Source organism: Miniopterus natalensis, chromosome 17, assembly GCF_054644295.1.
Source record: "Miniopterus natalensis isolate mMinNat1 chromosome 17, mMinNat1.hap1, whole genome shotgun sequence".
Classification (NCBI taxonomy): domain Eukaryota; kingdom Metazoa; phylum Chordata; class Mammalia; order Chiroptera; family Miniopteridae; genus Miniopterus; species Miniopterus natalensis.
In genome coordinates this window covers 25447907-25469385 of record NC_142097.1, presented here as the reverse complement: position 1 = coordinate 25469385, position 21479 = coordinate 25447907, and the positions used below count along the sequence as shown (strand labels likewise).

At 48.0% G+C, this 21479-nt stretch overlaps 2 protein-coding genes across 2 annotated transcripts in view; one reads left to right on the top strand and one right to left on the bottom strand.

Annotated features, from left to right (window-relative positions):
- Nucleotides 1–493: 493 nt before the first annotated feature.
- Nucleotides 494–6877, top strand: PSMB3 (proteasome 20S subunit beta 3). The gene is made up of 6 exons (XM_016202299.2): nt 494–582; nt 851–1035; nt 2900–3007; nt 4143–4320; nt 5791–5885; nt 6765–6877. The coding sequence occupies exons 1-6, from the start codon at nt 580–582 to the stop codon at nt 6811–6813; spliced, it is 618 nt and encodes a 205-aa protein (XP_016057785.1). The 5' UTR covers nt 494–579; the 3' UTR covers nt 6814–6877.
- A 1582-nt stretch (nt 6878–8459) lies between these two features.
- Nucleotides 8460–21479, bottom strand: part of PIP4K2B (phosphatidylinositol-5-phosphate 4-kinase type 2 beta) — a 29189-nt gene continuing 16169 nt past the window's right edge. The window contains exons 5-10 of the mRNA XM_016202295.2: nt 20172–20318; nt 19084–19122; nt 18474–18587; nt 13830–14088; nt 13032–13135; nt 8460–12452 (exon numbers count right to left, since the gene is read on the bottom strand). Coding sequence (XP_016057781.1) covers nt 12372–12452; nt 13032–13135; nt 13830–14088; nt 18474–18587; nt 19084–19122; nt 20172–20318 — 744 coding nt within the window. The 3' untranslated portion in view covers nt 8460–12371. The remainder of the gene's footprint in view (nt 12453–13031; nt 13136–13829; nt 14089–18473; nt 18588–19083; nt 19123–20171; nt 20319–21479) is intronic.

The following is a 21479-nucleotide window of genomic DNA, read 5'->3' as shown; positions in this document are numbered from 1 at the left end:
AAATGTTCGGCCTCCAACCCTCAGCTGAACCCCAGCAGTTGCAGAATAGCCGCGACGCCCTCCTTCTGTCCCCACCCCGCATTATTAAATATGCATTTAATGGGCGCCTCTTAAACACCAGGCCCCGTTCTAGCTCGCTTAATATCCAGAGCCTAGCACAGTGCTTGGCACACAATAGATGTAAGAATTTCTGGTATAAATAAATGAAACAAGCTAGCCTGAGTAGTAAGCTCGACCTACACATCGTGTTGACAAGCAACACTGTAGCCTTTCAGCTGGGGCTGAAGTCTACTGGGTCCTGAGACCGGGTCCGCCGCGATCCCAGCCTGCACCGCGACGCTGAGTCCCTCCGCACTCACAGTGACTTTTCACTTTCGGCGTTAAGATCTCCGTTTCGGCTTCTCAATCAAACATCCCGTGCTGGTGACTGACAGGAGTGTTAAGCCAATAGGAAGCCAGACTATCCCGGAAAGGTCAGCCTTTTAGCCAACAGAAAGAACAGCAAGGTTGGTTGCGCAGTGAGGTCCATAGCAAGTTTCCTGGAATTGTGGCGATTGCAGGTCCTACTACACCGCAATCATGGTAAGATGGGGAGCGAGGAGAAGGGGCAGGGGTAACACTGAGAAACGGGGGTCTTGGGAGGTTTGGGAGGTGGAGAGGGCCTGGTGATCGACTGATGGAAACGGCTCCGGTTTGAACGGGGGCGCCCCGCGGTGAGGACCATGCTGGGTGATTGCGGCTCTTCGCAGCCCCCTGGGGCTGATCTCAGAACTGAAGCACGGGGATTGGGCCCGGGGCTATGGCCGCGTTTCACCCCTCGCGCTGAGCCCTTCCACTCTGTCTGCCCCAGTCTATTATGTCCTACAATGGAGGGGCCGTCATGGCCATGAAGGGAAAGGACTGTGTGGCCATCGCTGCCGACAGGCGCTTCGGGATCCAGGCCCAGATGGTGACCACGGACTTCCAGAAGATCTTTCCCATGGGCGACCGGCTATACATCGGCCTGGCCGGGCTGGCCACCGACGTCCAGACCGTGTAAGTGTCGGGGGGCCCCGCCCACAACCAGGCCTCTTTATGGACCAGCCCTGCCTGGTGCCGTGAGTGGCCTCGGTGTCAGTCATCTACCAAAAGCTCCAGTGAATATGAGTCTTTGCCAGACACCCTAAGCGACACAGAGTTGTGTCCTTGCTAACTTATACCAGCGTTTACTCTGTGCCAGACTCTGTGGAAAGCACCTTACCTGCATGGACTCGTTTAATCCTCTTAATGGCATTACCATGGTGCTGTCCTATTTTGCAGATCAGGGCACAGAGGGGCTCAGAGAGCATCTTACCCAAGGTGCAAGCTGATGAACGTCAGCCAGGAACCCACCCAGGCCTCTCTGAAGCCAAAGCCTGCACTCAATGCACTCGAACTTTGAAGAACTTCAGGTCTCCTTGGGAGACACAGCAGGCATACAGAAAGATAACTTGCCCATGATGAGCTAGTGCATATTATCTGCTAGATTAGTTATCTAGTTGGCAATGGTTCTGTGATTTGAGACAAGGGAGGGCCTGGGAGATTAAATAGGTAGCTATTGGGATGAGCCTGGTCTGACAGTTATGGTCCCAGTGGGGTGGTGGTGATGGGAAAGGAAAGGAAGGCATTTTTGAGAGTTGTTGCTGGCCAGCCTTAGTGGCTACTTGGATATTGTGAGGCCAAAGAATCACTGAGGCTGGGGTTCGTGTCTTTTATCTGTTGCTAGTGTCTAGACTAGTTTCCTGGCATGTAGGGAATCCAGAAATGTTTTAAAAATGATTTCTGTTTTGAGCTTGTTGACTGAAATATAGGATTTGGGAGGACTAGTTTTAGAGGGAGGTGATGACTTCAACTTTTGACACTAATTTTGAAGGGACAAGGCATGCCAAGTAGAAACATCTTGTGAGCAGCTGGGGTATGAAATTATATCTCAGGGCCGGAGAGACATTGGTGAGCTGTTAAATCTATGGAAACAGATTCTGGAGAGACAAAATCGATGGGGAAAACAAGCTACAGTTCAAGAGCTGAACTGTATAATTAGTGGGATTAGAAGAGAAGCCAGAGAAAAGAGTCAAGATAGGGTTTCAAGAGGGAAGGTCTGCTCACAGGTGACAGGTCCAACAAGAAGCTGGTGGCATAAGAAACAGCAGTTTCTGGACTTTGTTTCCAGAAGATCGAGAGACCAGTTCACTAATGTGGGTGGAAGCTTGCAGAAAATTTTCTCTCTCGTATCCCTTAAAGCTCCCTAAGTCTCAAGAACATATAACTTGGAAATTCTTCCTGAGATCTAACCCAACCAGCCCTTTTTCCGGTTCTGGTGGAATCAGAGAATGATTGCTTAGAGTTCCTGTTAGTGTGAGGGCCACCATCAGCCTTCCTCTCTCCAGTTGCTGCTGTTCTCACACCCATTTCCTTTCTTCAGGAGGCTTTTCTCACTGAGTTTGCTTGCTTGAGGGCAGTAATTGCTCATTTCGCTAGGCCTTTGCTTCCTCACTCATAAGATGAAGCTAAGGCCGTGTCTGAGGCTCTGTTCTGGTGGCCTGTGACTCTGCTTTGCTTCTGGTAGGTGTGACATTAGTCTGCTCCCTGCAGGGGCCCATCCCTGGGCTCTCAGATGGTACTGGAGGAGTTGTGGCCTTTTTTCTTAGGCACCTTCCAGTCCCTTAGTGCAGCGGCTGCTGCTTAAGACACATAAGACTGAAGTTTTCCAAGCACTTTGTCATATACCCATCCATTATCTCACCACCAGGTGACTGGAGGGAAGAGAGGAGTCTTGGCAGGGGCTGAGATTGTATGTCTTCCTGTGTGTACCTCCTGACCTCCACAAGTTGGACACTAGGGGACATTCCACAGTGACTTACTAGTTTTTCTCCTCCTACAGTGCCCAGCGCCTCAAGTTCCGACTGAACCTGTATGAGCTAAAGGAAGGCCGGCAGATCAAGCCTTACACCCTCATGAGCATGGTGGCCAACCTCTTGTATGAGAAGCGGTGAGTGGAAATATAGCAGGTCCTAGAATAACATTTCGTTCAGGGTCATTTTGTAATAACGACGAGATGCCATAGGAACTTAACCCTTGTTTGTATCAGTCTGTGGTACAGTTGGTTTCGTTATACATCGTATCGCTTAAATTCAATGTTAAGTGAGGACTTCCTGTAGAGCCTGGGACTCGGAATCAGAAACCTTTGGTTGGCCAAATAGGCGTTTAGCATGGCAGCGCGCCCAGGAAGAGGATCCGACCTCCTCACTCTCCCATTTCTTATTTGCAAGACAACATCTTTATGGGTCTGTTTTCTGTGGACCAGACCAACAAATAGGAAAGAAAAGGGCTCTGGGGAATGCAAATAGCAAATAAACTTGCTTCTAGGCAAGAGAATTAACCAACCCCTTCCTCCACCTTAAACTTATATATCTATATTTTAGAATTCTTTTTTATAGAGCTATAACTTAAGGTGATGCCCTTAAAAATTACTGAGAGCCAATATAAATGCCTCTTACAGTTTTAATTGAGGATAGTAACCATTAGTTTTCAAGTATTTTATATATAAAGATCCCTAAGATTGATTCTTCTCGAAGCTCAGAGTCTAGAACAAGTTTCTGATGGGCTGCTAGTTAGTGTTGGCAGACAATGAGAATGACCCAGCCCACTGAGTATCCTTCTTTGCCTTGCCTTCTGGGAGGCTCAGAACAAAACTTTGTGTTCAGTCTGAGTGTCTTGTATTCTGTTTTTTTGGTTTCATTTTATTTTTCAGTGTTTTTCGTATAAACTGCCTCAAATCCTTTTTTGAAAGGAGTAGGAGTATGGATGTATAGAGGACTGAATGGTGCTAGGACCGGGATTAGGATAGGAAGACTAGAAGAGAGCAGACTTCTCAAAGTATGAGGAAGAGAGAGGGTCGGGGGTGAGAAGGATATGAAGGGAAATGTCACAGAAAACAAGAAGAAAAATCTTAGAGCATTGCCAGATACCAGGAGAGGGGGAAAGAGCTCATCAAGACTGGCCACAGGGAAAGGGGACCTCCCCGAACAGTTCCTCCTGGGTCTGGGCCAGGGCCTTGTCCGAATAGGCCTGAACAAGAAAGTAAGTGTTCTTGAGTTCTGGTTTCTCTGCTCCTGGCCCCACAGGTTTGGCCCCTACTACACTGAGCCGGTCATTGCTGGGTTGGACCCGAAGACCTTTAAGCCCTTCATTTGCTCTCTAGACCTCATTGGCTGCCCCATGGTGACTGACGACTTTGTGGTCAGTGGCACCTGTGCCGAACAAATGTACGGGATGTGCGAGTCCCTCTGGGAGCCCAACATGGTGAGTTGGTGGCTTGGAGTGGGGCTGGGCTCTGAGGTACCCTCCCCTCCTTGGCCACCAGGGAAAAATGTGTTTACCTTGCAGGTAATGGGGAGAATGGTGCAGGTAGGAGAGAAAGCCACAGCTGCTGAGCCAGAAACTCCATCTGCCAGGGTCTTGGTGTGGGCTGGCTGGCTTCAGGGGAGAGCATCTTCTCTTAGGAGAGCCCAGTCAGCTATTTGCTACAACAAATAATTCCTCACTTTGGGTTTTCAACGTTCTCTCACTCATTTAACAAACATTTAACAAGATGGAAAGTGTAGGGTTAGAGGCAGCTAAACAGAATGGGCTTTGGAGCCAGGTTGTCTGGGTTGGAAAACCAGTTCCACCGACCACTTAGTTATGTTCTTGGGTAAGTCAATTTACTTCTCTGCCTCATTTCCTCAGCTGTAAAATAGGGGTAATAATTGAACCTACCTTATAAATGGAGGTGTGAAGAAAACATGAGAAGATTGGAACAGTGGCTGACAGTAAGGATTGCCTGCTGTGCCAGCTCGGTCAGGCTCTGGGGAAACAAGACAATCTGTCTTCAAGGGCTCACTGCAATCTAACAATCACGGCAGACACCCACATACTTGTTAAACTGCATTTGCTAGGAAGAGGAGGAAAGAAAGGGCCTGGTTGGCAGAAGGAACAGCTGTACAAAGGTGCAGGTGGGGCCCAGTGTTCAGACTGGAGAGAACTCACTGGTTGCTGGAGTGTAGGCGGGATGTGGGGTGAGATGGTGACTGAGAATGAAGGTGGGATGAGACTTTGAAATGCCTTGAATGCCATGCCCGGGAGTTTGAACTTTTTCTTTTGGCGTGATGTCAAAGGCAATAAGGAACCCTAGGAAACCAGAGGCCTGCAGGAAAATGGGACAAGCTATTGTGGTCACCGACAGGAGGCACTCAGGTTCTGAGCAAAGATTGTGGCAGTGGGAGAGCGGGGCTGCCGGAGTGTAGAGGACTTGGTCATTTAAAACAGAAGTGAGGGAGATGGAAATATTGAGGACTCCTGGGTTTTCTACCTAAACCAACAAAGATTGAGAATGAAGAATAGGTTTGGGTGAAAATGTGTTGTCATGGCTGGACAGGTTGAGTTTTGAGGTATCCATGAGACATCTAGGGGGAGAGTCCATCAGACAGCTGACAAAGCACATGGGAGCCAGATAGGGAGTCTTCTCCCCATTTTACAGGGGAGGAATTGAGGCTTAGTAAAGGGACATATGACTTGCCCAAGGTCACACTGCTGATTAGTGAAGGAAGTGCAAGGCTTGAACTTTCCCTTACATAACCCTGCTTCCTTGTGCGAAGGAGCTGAGGGGGCTTTTCACTTCAGGCATAGGAGGGGCCACAGCTGGGGTCCTTGAGCCTAGAAAAAGAGTTAAGGAGCCAGACCAAGTTAGGGCCCGAGGTTCTGGGGATTGAGAGGCTTCTGTTCTGCTGGCAGGATCCAGAACACCTATTTGAAACCATCTCACAAGCCATGCTGAATGCTGTGGACCGTGATGCAGTGTCAGGCATGGGAGTCATCGTCCATGTCATGTGAGTATGAGCTGGAAGTTTATAAGCTCTCCCCTCCGGCATAAACACCCCCATCTTCCCAGACCTCTCGTAAGGTGTGACATAAGGCATTTGTGGCAGATGTGGGATGGCAGAAGTCCATGCTTTCCTAAGGGTGGCAGCTAGGAGCCTACCCAGATTCCCCTGGTCTCTGTCAGGTGAGGCTCTATGACCACGAGTCTCTCTCCTTGTTCACAATAGATACTTCTTTCTTTCCTTAAGTGTCCCCAAAGTCTCAGGGACCTGTGTGATGATGAGCCACAGCAGAGCTACTACAGATAGATCAAAATACTGGGTGGCTCCCCTCCTCTCTCCCAACTCCCACTAATGTGGAACCCATAACTGTGCGACGTACTGAGCTCTGGGAACTGTTTTCTAACCCCCAGCCTGCTCTCTAACTGCCATCCCCTTTTTCAAAACTTGTTTGGGGCTGTCACCAGGAACCTGACTGGATAAAATAAGCGTCCTCCCAATTGCTTTCCTTGGGTACATCCCAGAATAATCATTTGCACCCTTTTGTTATGGGACAGCCTGCTTAATGACCATGAAAAGCAGATTGGGACGGACAGAATTGTATGTGCATGGGACGAAACCCATCACATCTCCTTCCTAAGTTACTTGTTCTCTAGGCCTGGGGGAGCTCCTTCCCTTTGGGGGGCTTTTCAGCCCAGCCCTGAGTCATCTTGACTCTGATGGTTCCACCTATGGAGAGCCTTTGCCAGGGTTTCCTGCTTCTCCATTCTCCCTTCCTCATCGCAGGCTCGGGAGACAAGCCAACAGCATACATGAGCAAAAGTCAGACTAGGTAGGACAGCCACTTGTTCTGCAGTCTGGATGTTCTGTGACTTTCTCTCTCTGCAGTGAGAAGGACAAGATCACCACCAGGACACTGAAGGCCAGAATGGATTAACGCCCAGTCCCAGAGCCCATTGTTTTGGTTTTTGGTTGTTTTTTTAATAAAAGATTTTCTTTCACTCCTGCTTCTTTGTGTCTTTTACCACAGATCTCTGTCCCCAGCTGGGCAGTTACAAATAGCTACTCAGGGTAGATAAAGCTCAGCCCTCCGGTGGTTTTGACTTGCAGCATCCCCCTGGTACCAGTGGGGATGTGTACACATCATTTGAGTGCCTGTGCTATGTGCTAGGCCCTGCACAAAGCGCTTTACAGGTTCTGGGCTTTAATCATTGTAATGACTTAGAGCAGTTGATGACATTACCCTCATTTAAGGGCAGTTAAATGCCTTGCTCAGGGTCACTGTAGTAAGTGACACTGCAAAGAGCACCTGGAAGGCTTGACTTCAAAGCCTAGAATCCTTTTCACTCAACTGTACTAGAAAATCCTTAAATCTTTCATTGTTTCAGGTAGAAATTTGGCCAAGTACCCACAAGTAATATCCTGTAGATCAGTGTTTCTTGACCTTGGCTGCACATTAGTCACCTGGGGAGCTTCTAAAGCAGATACTTTGATCCCATCCCTCAAGATTCTTAATTGGCCGTTTGTGGGGGTTTTTAATATATCCTTATTGATTTCAGAGAGGAAGGGGGAGGAAGAGAGAGAGAGAAACATCAATGATGAGAGAATCATTGATTGGCTGCCTCCTGCAGGCCCCGGACTGGGTATCAAGCCCGCAACCCGGGCATGTGCCCTGACCAGGAATCGAACCTGTTTCCTGGATCCTAGGTTGATGCTCAACCGCTGAGCCACGCCTGGTTGGGCCTTAATTGGCCTTTTAAAGAGGTCTGAGCACGTGTCTTTTCTGAAAATTCCACAAATGGCTCAGCAGTTGAGCATCAACCTAGGATCCAGGAGGTTGAGGTTCGATTCCTGGTCGGGGCACATGCCCAGGTTGCAGGCTTGATGCCCAGTCAGGGGCATGCAGGAGGCAGCCAACCAATTACTATTTATCATTGATGTTTCTCTCTCTCTCTTCCTCCCCCTTCCTCTCTGAAATCAATAAAAAATATATATATTTTTAAAAGCCCCTCCCCCAAATCTTCTACTTTACAACCCGTAGTACATGCCTAAATAAGCAAGTGAGCTTATTTGTATAGCATAGTGGTTCCCAAACTTTAGCTTCCATCAGGATCCCCTGGAAGGCTTGTTAAAAGTTTCTGAATCAGATCTGCAGAGGAACCTGATAATTTATATTTCTGGTTCCCAGGTGCTGCTAATACTGCTGGTCTAGAACCCCACTTTGAGAACCATTAGATTTTAAGCCTTTTCGCCAGTCAAGGGAGAGCAAGTGTGTTAGGTGTGTAGTGGGTGGCCTCCTGGCCAGTGTTGTTTCTACACACCTGGAGAAGCAAGGGGTGGGTGGGTTGTCCATTCCTCATTGTGCAGGGTAACAACAACTGACAGACCAGCTCCAGTGCCTTGCTCTTAACCATGCTTATTAACCACATCTGAAAGTAGGTAACCAGAGTCAAGTCTCTCTCCAAACTCAAGCTATACATTGATTTAGCCCAAGCAGCCTCTAACACTGGGACCAGAACCTTTTAACTTTGAAAAAAGTAAACGAAAGGATCACTTCCCAGGAACTCACACATAACAGATGTGTACACAAAGCTTTTTGAGTTTTATTTTCCTCGGGTTGAAGATTCATCTTAACACGCATGCATTTTAAAACAGTAACAGGGTCTCGAACTGTTCCGAGCAGACATTAGACAAGCACGGGGCTGAAAATTCCTATTTAAAAAATGGAAATTGCAGTGGGAAATGGAGAAGTCACACATGGTGGGGTGAAAGTTTATCCTGCTTCCCCCAAAATTGAATCTATACTTAATTCACATTTTTTAATTATAATGACCTGACCTGATGCTTGGGTGTGCTGAGCAGCACCAGGCCTTCCCCCAAAGGTGGTTGGTTCCTTCTTCCTCCTGAGCAAGGGGAAGGGGCTCCTCTGGAAGATTCCTCTCCAGCCTCCGAGGATCTCAGCACAACCCACTGGGAGAGCTGAGTCTCCTCTTCCCTTTGGAGGCACTCTTTGTAAGTGGCACTTCTCAGAGGAAGGCTAGGGCCCTGTGACTGCCCCCTGCAGATGGCTGGTATGTTTAGGGGCAGTTATTTGAATGTGTTTTCCCTTTGATTCCTGTGCTCAGAGTGGATGCCCCCTCCACACATTTCTGCCAGAAGGGGTGAGGTCCCTAGACTTGGAGCCACAGATCTAAGGCCAGAGCTCTAAGGATTGTTTAAATACTTCCGGCCCCTGACACTTGAGTAGCTCAAATGCTGGGCAGTGCTGAAGTTTTTTCTCCAACTTGAACTGGTAAAAAGACAATTGGGGGTGGGACTGGCTACTGAGAAAAGCCCTGGGTCTTTGGTTCACCTCCCCAGGGCAGGATCTGTAGTCCCAAGCCCTGAGTACTACCAGGGGACCTGCTTGAGGCCTAAAGCACAGGCAAGAGAAAGAAGTGAAGTAGGAAGAACTGCCTGTGGTGGGAATTTAGGGAGTGCACTGAGAATAGCCACAGGGGTGACTTGTGGCACCTGCCACAGACCAGTAGCTCCTGAGCAAGATAAGGGGAGATGGAGCACTTCAGTTTGTGCTCCTGGAACTGCTGGCTTCCCAACCCTGCCCCCTAACCCCCACTGTGGGGCACACAGAAGGAGCTCCCACTGGGAGGATAAGACTCAGTGGTTCATGAACAGGAACAAGGGCCACAGGCCTCCATCTAGTAGTCTCAGTGGAGTTTTCAGTCAACCCCTCGCTTTGGCTGGGAAACCTAGGAGACTATAGTCTCCTGTCTATAGACTTTCAGAACAGGAGCAGGATGAGAGGGACTGGTAGACAAATCCTGCCCTTAGCTCCTCCAGACCTCACCCAGTCAGCCATGTCCTATTCTTATTCCTTTGTTCTCGGGAGACCCAAAATCATTCTAGGATGCCATCAGGCAGCTGAGTTTCATGGCTCCAAAGAGTGAGGTTGAGGGTAGCTACTTCCCCTCGGATGCCTTCTACTGCTCAGAAAGGGAATGGTAAAATTTGGGGAGGGGAAGTGGGGGCAGACGAAAGTGTGGGGGTCAGTTCACCTTCTTTACATTCAGACTGCAAACCAAATATATCTTCATCATTATAAAAAGGAGAGAAAGAAAACCTGTATAAACCCAGATAAATAGCTTTTAAACATCTGAATGCCAAAAGAATTAGAGGGCCAAACCCAAGGTTTTGAAAATAGCACAGAATGACCTTTTAAAAAAAATCTAAAGTTCACCAAACCACAGCTCAAATGTTCCAACCCAATCAACAACACTGTCAGAAACACAAAAGAGCATTTGAAACAGAATGCTACCTCTCAAAATGTAAACAATATACAAAAAAATAAACTCCACAAAATCACAAAAACTCAATGTTAAACAAGTCAGATACCTGGTAGCTCATCTTCAACTGATAGGATTGTTACACGTTTCATACACATTAATGGCAACATGATCAGACCAAATGCAGGGAGCCGGTGGGAGTCCAAGGCTGTGGAGGCTGCCGGAGGACAGCCTGCCAACCTTTGGAGATGCTGGCCTGACTATGAGCAGATCCAAATTTTTATTCTTGATTAGAAGGTGGAGAAATCAAGTCCAAACATTATTCCTATATAATCCCTTCCTAAGTCAGTTTTGTTTTCTCCATGAGCCTCTTGGTTTCAAGTCCTTCCTCAAGTCACCTCATGGTCTTACTGCTGATGTTCAGTTACCTATGGCCTCTTCCTGGGGCCAGGGCAGTTGTTTGACCCATCTGCCTCTTCTAGAAGGGTCCCAGCAGTCCCAGAGGAGTCCAAGAATGCTGTCTCCATTCCCTCCTGACCTAAATGCTGTGAGTAGGGCACAGAGACCATGCTGGTTCCTGCTCCAGAAGCTGAGTTTGGCCATGTTTGGAGGAGCCACAAGAATCCAATCCATTCATTCAAAATGCTTCCACAAACTTTCTTCGCATCTGTGGAGTTACCTACATGTTTTACCATATCTCATCTGCAATCACCAGTTACTGGTAAAAGGTTGAGAAGATACAGGAATGTACCTCCACCAACACAGGGCTGTTTTCTCATCACAGACCAGGCTGCTCTGATGTTATCACAGAATGACACACAGTTCAATTCTGAGGCCTGGATAGCAAGGCTCAGAAGGTGGGTGGAGATCCTGAAGGAAGGGGCAGGATGCCACTCCTGAGGAAGCCTGTAGGTGGCAGATCTGTTAAAAGTCTAGATGGGGACATCAAGGAAAAACAGCCCCAAGGCTGAGTCCAGGTCCAATTCCACCTCAAGCCTCCAGATTTGATTTCCTGAGTCACATCGTCAAGTGATCCAGAAACGACCTCAGGCTTGGGCACCACACTCCAAGGTGGGAGGCATCACTCCCTGCCGGCCATAACCCATAATGTCCAGGTGACAAACCACAGGCACAGGGAGTCAGATTATCGGCATGGTAGCCCTGGGGCTTGAAGAGGAATCTCTGCAAGGAGCACCCCAGGCACCTGGAGATCTGCCCTCAGCTAAAAGCTCACCTACAAGTGAAGGTGCCTGGGAAAAGGTCAGAAGGAAGTAAATGGATGGAGGGCACAAGCCCTCATTTGATACGCATCAGCTTCTGGGGTTTCTCCAAGGGGGAAAAATATCACTTAAGCACAGGGTCCTTCCTAGTTTCTCTTGACCAAGTGGGAGGCAGGCTTTATAGAGAATACATCTGAACTCCAGAGCCCGAGAGAGCCCTGGGGCTTGAGTAATGATCACGAGCTCTCTGAGAACCAGCTCTCCGAGAGGCCAGCAGCAACCCTCACCCTCACCATCCCATGAGGATGAACTCACTCCCCTCTGAGATCTTTGATTCTGATCCAAGATGACTGACGTTGATCTGGAGTGTTCCTTCAGGAGGACAGCATTTAGATGCAGGAATCACTTGGATCCAAGGAGGAAAGGTGAAGAAAGTTGTACACAATACTTCATGAAATTAAAAAGTTAATCCAGCAGGGATGAGGTATCTGACCTCCTCTCCTCTGGTGCTAGAGCACTTGGCTCTGAGAGGACCCTTGGCTGGGTCTATGGGGTGCCTCTATAAATCCAAGGGAACTAGGGTAGGGATGGGGAAGGTGGATAGGGTGATGACATACATCATTATAAACAGCAAACGTGGAGCAATGAAATTTCAGAAAAACCCAAGTAAACCCACAGTCACCTCTAGCCTCAAGGTATTTTAAAAGGCTACAAGGTAACAAAAAGGAAACCCTTTTTAAACCTGGGTCAAATGGGGGGGGGGAATCAAAGGTAAGAAGGTGAGGCTACATCCTGTGAGCACCTGCACACACAGCACATCCCCTCCTCCCTAGAATCCCTTTCAGTGTCACAGGCTGTAGTCTCACTGCTAAAGGCCTCCCTGACCCCCCACTGTGCTCCCACCCCTCCCATCTAGCCCAAATACACCCTCTCCCCCTTCCGATCCCCAACCCCATATCTCATTCTTGGCTGTGGCTGAAGGTAGAAGGTCACTACGTCAGGATGTTGGACATGAACTCGTTGAAGCGTTTGGAGTACTGCTCAGGGTTCACAGTTGAGATCTCGGCCCCCGCCTGTAATACAGAGGCTGATTCAGGTCCAGCTCCTTGGCCCTCATCAGCAGGCTGCACCTGGGAGGAGCCTGGGCGTTCAGGAGCCTCTGGATCAGCACTAGAGCTAAATATAACCCCTCAGACTGGGCAGGCCACCTCAAGAAGAGGCAACTATGTCTCAGAATTGCCCTGGCCCCCTCCTCTGATTCATAACCCCAGGGATGTACCCACTGAAGAAGAGGCAAGTGGTGGGGGGATAGCAGAGAGACTCAGGATTTCTGTGGGAGCCGTTGTTTGGAGAACAGTAGCTTGAAGTCTATGGGGAAATGGGCCTCTGGGGAGCACTGTGGACATGTAAACAAAGCTATTACTGGCGATCAACAAGATGTACCACATGCCCAGCAGCCCTGGGGAGAGGCTCCAGTGGGCTCAGAGTCCCAAGGGCCAGAGAACAAAGGAAAAAACAAGTTGGGCATATACCCAGGGGTAGAATATAGATGGTGGAGAGTGAACACCAGGCAACCAGGCAGGCTTAAAGCAGGAGGCCTGAGAGTTTGAGGGCCCACCCGCTGGTCCTGGCTGAAGAACGGGAGAACTCACCCCATGTTTCACTGTTTTGGCAGCATGTGCAGCTTTCTTCTTAGCATCATATGGTGTGAGGATATCAATGATGGCCATGAAATAGACCTCCTTCTTGGGGGCACCTGGAGGGGAAATAGGCAAAGAGAAAGAGGTGATGGGGGAAGAGCAGAAAATAGCTGGGTCCATAACCCCTCAGATTTGAAATCCAGATTGATCCCTATCATTTTGGATCTGAGAAAAAGAAATGATTAATAGAGTCCTTCTCAGAAGCTTTCATAGTTTTTGTGTTTTTTTAACTGATTCCAGAGAGAGTTCAGGAAAGAGAAATATCAATGTGAGAGGAGAGAGAGAAACATCAATAGGCTGTCTGACTGGGGATTGAACCCCCAACCTGGGAATGTGCCCTGACCAGGAATTGAACCCGCTACCTTCTGGTGTACATGACAATGTTCCAACCAACTGAGCCATACTGGCCAGGGCCTTATAGCTCTTATTTTATTTGATCTTCACAGCTCCCTATGGGATTAATATGAGAGTATTTATAAAGTTTTGCCTATCCCACGAACCAGAGAACCATGCCTCAAACATCCAGGACAAACAGAAAGGGGAAGAAAGGCTAATGGAGAAGGAACCCAGGGCCCAGAAGACAGAGTTACTGGTGATGACTCAGTATGGGAGCCTGAAGGTAGAAAGAGGCCAAAGTCAGAAATTAATGAGGTAGAGGTCCAGATACCCACAGAGACATCTAAAAAATGGGCCTGCGGTAGGTAGGATGGGGGCCAGAGATGGGCAGGACAGGCAGAGGCTCCTACTTACTTTCATGGCTTTTCATGGCATAAACATCAACAGAGGGGTCGAATTCCCCAGGACCAAAGAACCGAGGAAAGCTGAGGAGGTTGCCAGGGCTGTCCGGAGGTGTGCCATAGGAGCAGAGCAGGTTGCCGCCCATCCCGTCATTCTCACATTCCTCGTCCTCTGCCCGCTCTTCCACCTCCATCTCCTCCTGCTCTGCCCGGTCCACATCATGGATGCCCACCAGCAGACTGTAGTCCATGATCTTCAGCTGGGCCAGAAACTTGGGGAAGAAGAGACGGAAGGAAGAGGTTATACAGGACATCCCAGTGGCATCTGGAAAGGGGAGAAAAGGCATTCCTTTCAACTCAGTTCTCCAATTCAGAAACACAACAGAGAATAAGACATCAGAGTCTCTGCCCTCAATGAGCGCAACGTCTAATGGGGAAGACAGTCATTCCACAAGGGCAAGGAGCTGCAGGAGTCCAGAGCAGCCGGGAGGGAGGCCTCCCTAGGAAAGGGTTGAGACTGAGCCTGACGGATGAAGAGGAGTCCACTGCGCAGAGGCTGCAGAAGGAAAGGCAGAATGAGCACTGCAGGAAGAGGGGATAGTCATACATTCTGGGACCGAGAGAGGCCATGGCAAGTTTGAGGAAAGACATAACGGAATGCTGTACTGTGCAAGAGGCTAGAGAGATGGATGCAACATAGCAGTGTCTTTCACACCATGAATCTCAATCCGTTATGAGTCCCAAATCCAATTTAGTGGGCTGGGACTAGGATTTCTTTAATTACTATTAAATACTATAAAATAGAAAAAAAAGCCCTGGCTGGGTAGCTCAGTTAGTTAGAGCGTCATCCCAATTTGCCAAGGTTGCTGGTTTGCTCCTCAGTCAGGGCACATAAAAGAAGCAACTAATGAATGCATAAATAAGTGAAACAATAAATCGATGTTTCTCTCCCTCTCTCCCTCCCTCCTTCCCTCTACCTAAAATCAATAAATAAAAAAGTTTAAATAATAGAATGCAAAATAGAGAACATAGCCTGGACGGTGTGGCTCAGCAGTTGAGCATTGACCTATGATCCAGGAGATCAAGGTTCGATTCCCGGTCAGGGCACATGCCCGGGTTGCCCACTTGATCCCCAGTAGGGGGCGTGTGGGAGGCAACCGATCAATGACTTATCATTGATGTTTCTATCTCTCTCTCCCTCTCCCTTTCTCTCTCTGAAATCAATAAAAACATATTTTAAAAAGAAAAAAACAGTACATAACGTGAAGTAAAGGTAGATAGTATTTCATTTTGCGTGTGCGTGTGTGTGTGTGTGTTGGGTTGCAAGGTAAAATGTACTTCTAACTGGGGGTAATAGGCAAAGTTTGAAAAACTTTGCAATTCAGCTGCTTTGCCATTCAGTGTAAAAATGGGGGAAAAAAGAAAGAGAAACATGATATAAGAATGACAGAGCCAACCAACATTCTCAACTCTTCCCTCAAGGTCAACAGAGGCTGTGTGGTACAGGGGGAGAATGCTGGAGTCCTCCCCTTGCACTTGTGGCTTCCCCTCGCCAAACCTCACTTTCTCATCTATATAATGAGTGTTGTGAATAGAAAAGTATCTCAGGTCTCCTGATCTAGGAACCCATGACTCGGAGAAGAACAGTGTGGGAATGATACGGGATAGAAATGCCAAGCCAGCATTCCAGTCTGGCTAATAGTGAGGCCAGAGTTACTGGTCCATATCCTCCAGGAACTAGCCAGTAGCCACCAGCAGCCACATGCCAGGCATCCTGCCACAGTCACAAATTGAGCCTGCAGCACCTTGAAACCAACTGACCACTGTGACTACGGAACTAGGAGGAGAATTATAATAGGACCAGAGAGGCTCTGCACACAGGCCCAGAAAACAACTAAAAGCACAAGAAGCCCCAATGACAGGAGGTCAGCAGAATCTCCGAGGTAGAGAAAGGTTGGAGGGACCATTCCAAACACCTCTGGACAAAGCCTCCTCAAGGCCTAGGGAGAAGGGGCTGGGATCTCAGAAGAGAGAGTCCCTGAAGCACACCCCCTCCTATGCATCTGAGAACATTTATAAAGCAACATGTAAGTGAAAACAAATGAACTGTGTAAACTGCCTTAAATTCTTCTTAGAAGCAGAGTAGGGAGAAAAGCAGGAAAGGGAAGAGAAAGACTGAACAAACTGAACATCAGAATAAAGAATAAACATAGTAGGGAATGATTAAGGAAAAGCTTCCCACCAAAAAGAAGTTTGTAGCAGCATCAGTCACAATGAAGCAACTCAAGTGTGATGTTTAATAATATGTGTCAACTTGACTGGGCCACTAGGTGCCCAGACATTTGGCCAAACATTATTCTGAGTGTGTCTGTGACGGCGCTTATGGATGAATTGACACTTGAATCTGTAAAGTGAGTAAAGCACATTGCCTTCCCTAATTGGGTGGGCATGAGGCCTGAACAAAACAAAAAGGCTGATCCTCCAGTGAGTAAAAGGGAACTTCCTCTACCTGCCTGCCTACCTGCCTCTGGGCCGGGACATCAGTTTCTTCCTCTCTTCAGATGCGGACTGAAACATCCACTCTTTCTGGGTCTCGAGCCTGCTGGCCTCTGGACTAAAACTATACCATCAGCTCTCCTGGGTCTCCAGCCTGCCAACTGTAGGTGTTGGGATTTGTCAGCCTCCGTAATCATGTGAGCCAATTCCTTATAATAAACATCTATCCATCTGTCAATCTATCTATCTATCTATCTATCTATCTATCTATCTATCTATCTATCTATCTATCTATCTATCATCTACCATCATCTATCATCTATCTATTTATACCCTATTGGTTCTGTTTCTCTGGAGACTCTTAACTAATATACCAAATGTCCACTGGTGGATGAATAGGTAAACAAAATGCACTTGTGCTGTCAGTACACACACAATGGAATATTACTCAGCCTTAAAAAGGAAGACCGTTCTGCCCTGGCTGATGTGGCTAAGAGGTTAGAGTGTCAGCCCTTGTACTAAAGGGTCATGGATTCAATACCTGATCAAGGGCACGTACCTGGGTTGCAGTTTCAATCCCTGGCCCTGGTCAGGGCACATGCGAGAGGCAACCAATCGATGCGTCTGTATCACATGGACATTTCTTTTTCCCTTTCTCTCCTCCTCCCTCTACCCCTTCTACTATAAAAACTGATGGAAAAATATCCTTCAGTGAGAATTAAAAAAAAAAAAAGGCCATTCTGACACATGCTACAACATGGATGAACCTTCAAGACATCATGGTAAGTGAACTAAGCTCTCATAAAGAGCAAACACTGGCCCAGCCAGGAGTGGCTCAGTGGTTGAGCATCGACCGAGGATCCAGGAGATCGCGATTCGATTCCTGGTCAGGGCACATGCCCAGGTTGTGGGCTCACAGCTGATCAAGGACAACTCTCTAATCATTGATGTTTCAACTCTCTCTCTCCTCCTCCCTTTCTCTCTCTGAAATCAATAAAGAATGAATAAATAAATTGGAAAAGAAAAAGAAAAAGAGCAAATACTGCACGACTCCATCCATATGAGGTTCCTAGAGAGATCAATTTCATAGAGATAGAAAGGATAGTGATTGCCAGGGGCTAGGGAGCAGGGGGAATGAGGAATTAATGTTTAATGGGTATAGAGTTTTAAGTTTGGGAAGAAGAAAAAGTTCTGGAGATGGATGGTGGTGATGGTTGCACAACAATGTGAATGCACTTAATGGCAAGGAAATGTACACTTAAAAATGGTTAAGATGAGCCCTGGCTGGTTTTGCTCAGTGGTTAGAGCGTCAGCCCTTGGACTGAAGGGTCCTGGGTTCGATTCCAGCCAAGGGCACATACTTCGGTTGAAGGCTCAATCCCCAACCCTGGTCAGGGCACATGCAGGAGACAACCAGTCGATCTCTCTCTCTCTTCCACTCTCTCTGAAAAGCAATGGAAAAAAGATCCTTAAGTGAGGATAAAAAAAAAAAAAATGGTTAAGATGATAAATATTATATTACGCCTATTTTACCATAATAAAAAAATAATAATTTTTACAAATATATAGGGTTTGGTTTTAATGAGCAGGCTCCGTATTTATTTATAATGTTTTTATTGATTTCAGAGAGGAAGGGAAAGGGAGAGAGAAATAGAAACATCAATAATGAGAGAGTCATTGATCGGCTGCCTCCTACAGTCCCCCTACTGGGGGATGGAGCCCACAATCAGGGCATGTGCCCTGACAGGGAATCAAACTGTGATCTCCTAGATCATAGGTTGATGCTCAACCCCTGAGCCACGCCAGCCTGGCAGCTCCCAATTTATTTAAATAGAAGGAGATACTGAGTTATCAGGTGGCCCAGATATCACATTCACTATTTAACACCTGTTCTCGGAGGAGGAGCTTCTCCACAGGAAGTCCCATTCCAATCAGAAGGTTTCTAGGTAAGTGGAGAATCACCGCCAGTAAAAGGCATGGCTGGTGGATCTTACTAGCTGGTTTCCTTCCTGCCATTCTGATGGCTGGATGTCCCCTCCACTATGGGAAACACCAGAAAGGAATTCTGAAGGGGAGTTTGAAAAGGGTGTTGGAACAGATTAGGGAAAGCATTCCAAACTAGTTACCAAGGTTCTAAGCTGCAAACGAGGTTGGTAAGTACCTCTACATCCCGTTTCAGTTTTTCCAGGAAGTTCTTTTTACTCTCCTCTCCCACATGCAGCTTCTGCCCTTCGTTGAGGAAGTCGTTGTCTTTAAATGTTGGCAAGTCCTTGGCCTGGGAGAACAATAGCAGTGTTAGCTGGGTAGCCTGATTCATTCACCCCAAGGATCCCTGCTGGGGGCAACCGCACAGGAAAGGGAAGGGTCTTTAGAACACAGATGGTCAGCCTGTCAAATCAACAGCTCAGCACAGGCGGCTACAGTCCCAGGCTTCAGGCAGACAGGGATGGCAAATGTGTGGCCTATGTCAGACAATGAGGACTGACCAAAGCATGCCTTCCTGCTGAGCCTGGACTACCCTCAGGGCTCAGGCAGCCACTTGCTGATTCAAGCTGTACCATGACATGGATTCTGCCAGCCCTCTAGGGCAGAGGTGAAAGGCTAGAGACTAAGGCTGAGGCTACGTGGGTGCTTAGTGACAGAGCACTGACAGACTGCACATCTGGGAACTGGACTAGGAGCTGTGATGGAGGAAGGGACAGGATGGCCAATAGGTGTTTCATATTCCAAGCAACCCATTCCACATTTGATCAGCACTGGTCCCAGCATACCTTCTCTTTGTCACTCGCTTCTCTGGCAACAGTAGAACCCTGAAAGGATAAGAGCCATCAGAAGAAGTCCAGCTGAGGCAAATTCCGTTGAGTGAGAAAACATGCACCAGTCTTTGGGGAGAGGCAGCAGGTGAACTGAAGTAGGCTGGTTAGAATCCTAGAGGGGCCGGGAGGCAGTAACTTGTTCACTTCCTCTGTCACAGACCGTTTACAGAGCTTTGACTATGTACAAGATACACGCTCAGGAAACATGACTGTACCAAGAAACTCAATTCCTGCCCGCAGGGAACTTTCCTTCTAACAGGGGAGACGGGCACTAAGCAGTAGTTACACAATTAATTAATCCATTAACCACAATGGTGCTAAGGGTTACAGGAAAGGAGACAGGATACTCTGAGGAACTAAACACAGGGGAGAGGCCTGTATTGGAGACGGGCAGTGGCCAAGGCCTGCTTCCAGGAACAAGCTGTATCTGAGCTAAGCTCAGAAGGATAGGTAGGAAGTAATTAGGTGGGGGAAGGTGGAAGTAGAGAAAAGGACAGGGAGGGAAATCGTTCCAGGCAGCCTGTGTGAGATCTTGGGGAGGAGGAGAGCACAGACCCTGCAGGAATGGACGGGAAACCAGTGCAGCTGCAGCAGAGGGAGGACAGTGGTGTGAGGTAACTGCTGAAGTCAGGAAGAGGGATTTAAGAACAGCAGAGTATTGTGGTTCACAGACACGAGTGTGTTCTTCTCAGTGTCTAGAAATGCACTTGTGCTGTCAGTCCAGGGAGCCTGGACAGATGCCAGAGGGTGTGCTTCAGAACAGCCTGTCCCATACTGCTGACCTTACTGTGTATATCCCACTGACAGGAGTCAAAGAGCATCAATTGTTACACAAATATGGTAACTTGGGGGCTTAAATAACCTCCTGTCACTGTCACCTGGACTTCAAAAGCCTCTGGCCCACAAGACACATCAACTTCAGAGCCACCTGCTCATGCCAAACATATGTTCTGGCTTTCCCATTAGGTGGCAGTTGGAGTCATGGCCCTTTCGAGCCTTGGGGAGAAAGAAGCCACAGAGCTGGGAAGCACAGAGCCCTTTACCTTGAGGTCATACTTGCGGTGTACAGTGAGCCGATGGCTGAACACATTCCTGGTGACCACCATGTAGGTTTCCACACCATCCACAGTCAGGCGGTACATGCCCAGGAACTGTGGCAAAAGGGTGTTGCCGTGACACTCCACTATGAACTAGAAAGGAAAGGAGGAAGGCTCAGGAACATATGAAGGTGCCAAGAGGGACAGGGCTCTCCCCAGGCTACAACACTCCCTGCCTGGGATTCTAAATTGGGTTATGTGAAGTCACGGGGTTCCTCAGACTTACAATAGACAATAGCCACCCTGCCCCCAGCTGGTGTAACAGAGTGAAAGGCTGAGCAGACAGTGCAGAGCCCTTTGGTTTCATATTATTGGGGTTCCACCATAGGAAAATCACTAATCTAGGCCTTGCATCTCCTCTGTGGCCTGAAATGGGAAAGCCACAAGGCAGAGGGGGGCTGCAGAGGCAGGGTTGTGATCTGGTCTGGGGAAACAGAATGGCTCCATAACACAAGCGCTTGCCCATGCCATGCACCAGGGTTTTCTGCTGTTATTCCCAAAAGACCAGAAGTCCCTTTCACCACTTCTCAGGTGCCCCAGAGAGCAGCCAGCTTTCCCTGAAGACACAAGCAGGCTTGGGACAGGCACTCAGATAATACCACTGCACTCCCTGCTTTTCTTATGGATGGGTTCCAGATAAGTGGGGAGTAGGAATGGGAAGAAAAGCAACCCTGCTGAGCCAACAGGATCTCTTTTAGAAGAAATGAGGCAGGTGCCAGGGTGTGAAAACTTCCCAACTCTGGCAAGAAACAGCTGTTCAACTGGGACAGTCAGTAACATGCCTTCTTTTTCTTTTTCTTTTTTAATTCTTAACAGTTTTATTGAGACATTAATTCACATACCATAAGATTTACCTCTCTTTTTTTTAAAATCCTCACCCAAGGATATTTTTTCACTGTTTTTCGGAGAGAGTGAGAGAGAAACATCAATGTGAATGAGACACATTGATTGGTTGACTCCCCCACGTGTCCCAACTGGGGCCAAGCCTGCAACCTTGGCTGGAATCGAACCTGGGACCCTTCAGTCTGCAGGCTGATGCTCTAACCACTGAGCCAAACTGGCTAGGGCAGTTTTTTCTTTTACATTTTTTTCAAATAGGCATTTCTCCTCGCAGAAACGTGGAACCAAGGGAGGGCCAAGTGCTTGGTTATCAGGAGGCACCTACCATTACCAGAGAACCAATCGCTCTCCAAGAAGCTCCCCAGGGGCTCTCTCCTCCATCTTCCACCCCACCCTCTATTGTCCAGGCTCGGG

Bases quoted from the DNA above. Each gene is read 5' to 3' on its own strand.
- PSMB3 (XM_016202299.2), top strand. The intron at 1,036-2,899 runs GTAAGTGTCGGG...CTCCTCCTACAG, and splicing joins GCCACCGACGTCCAGACCGT to TGCCCAGCGCCTCAAGTTCC. The intron at 3,008-4,142 runs GTGAGTGGAAAT...CTGGCCCCACAG, and splicing joins AACCTCTTGTATGAGAAGCG to GTTTGGCCCCTACTACACTG.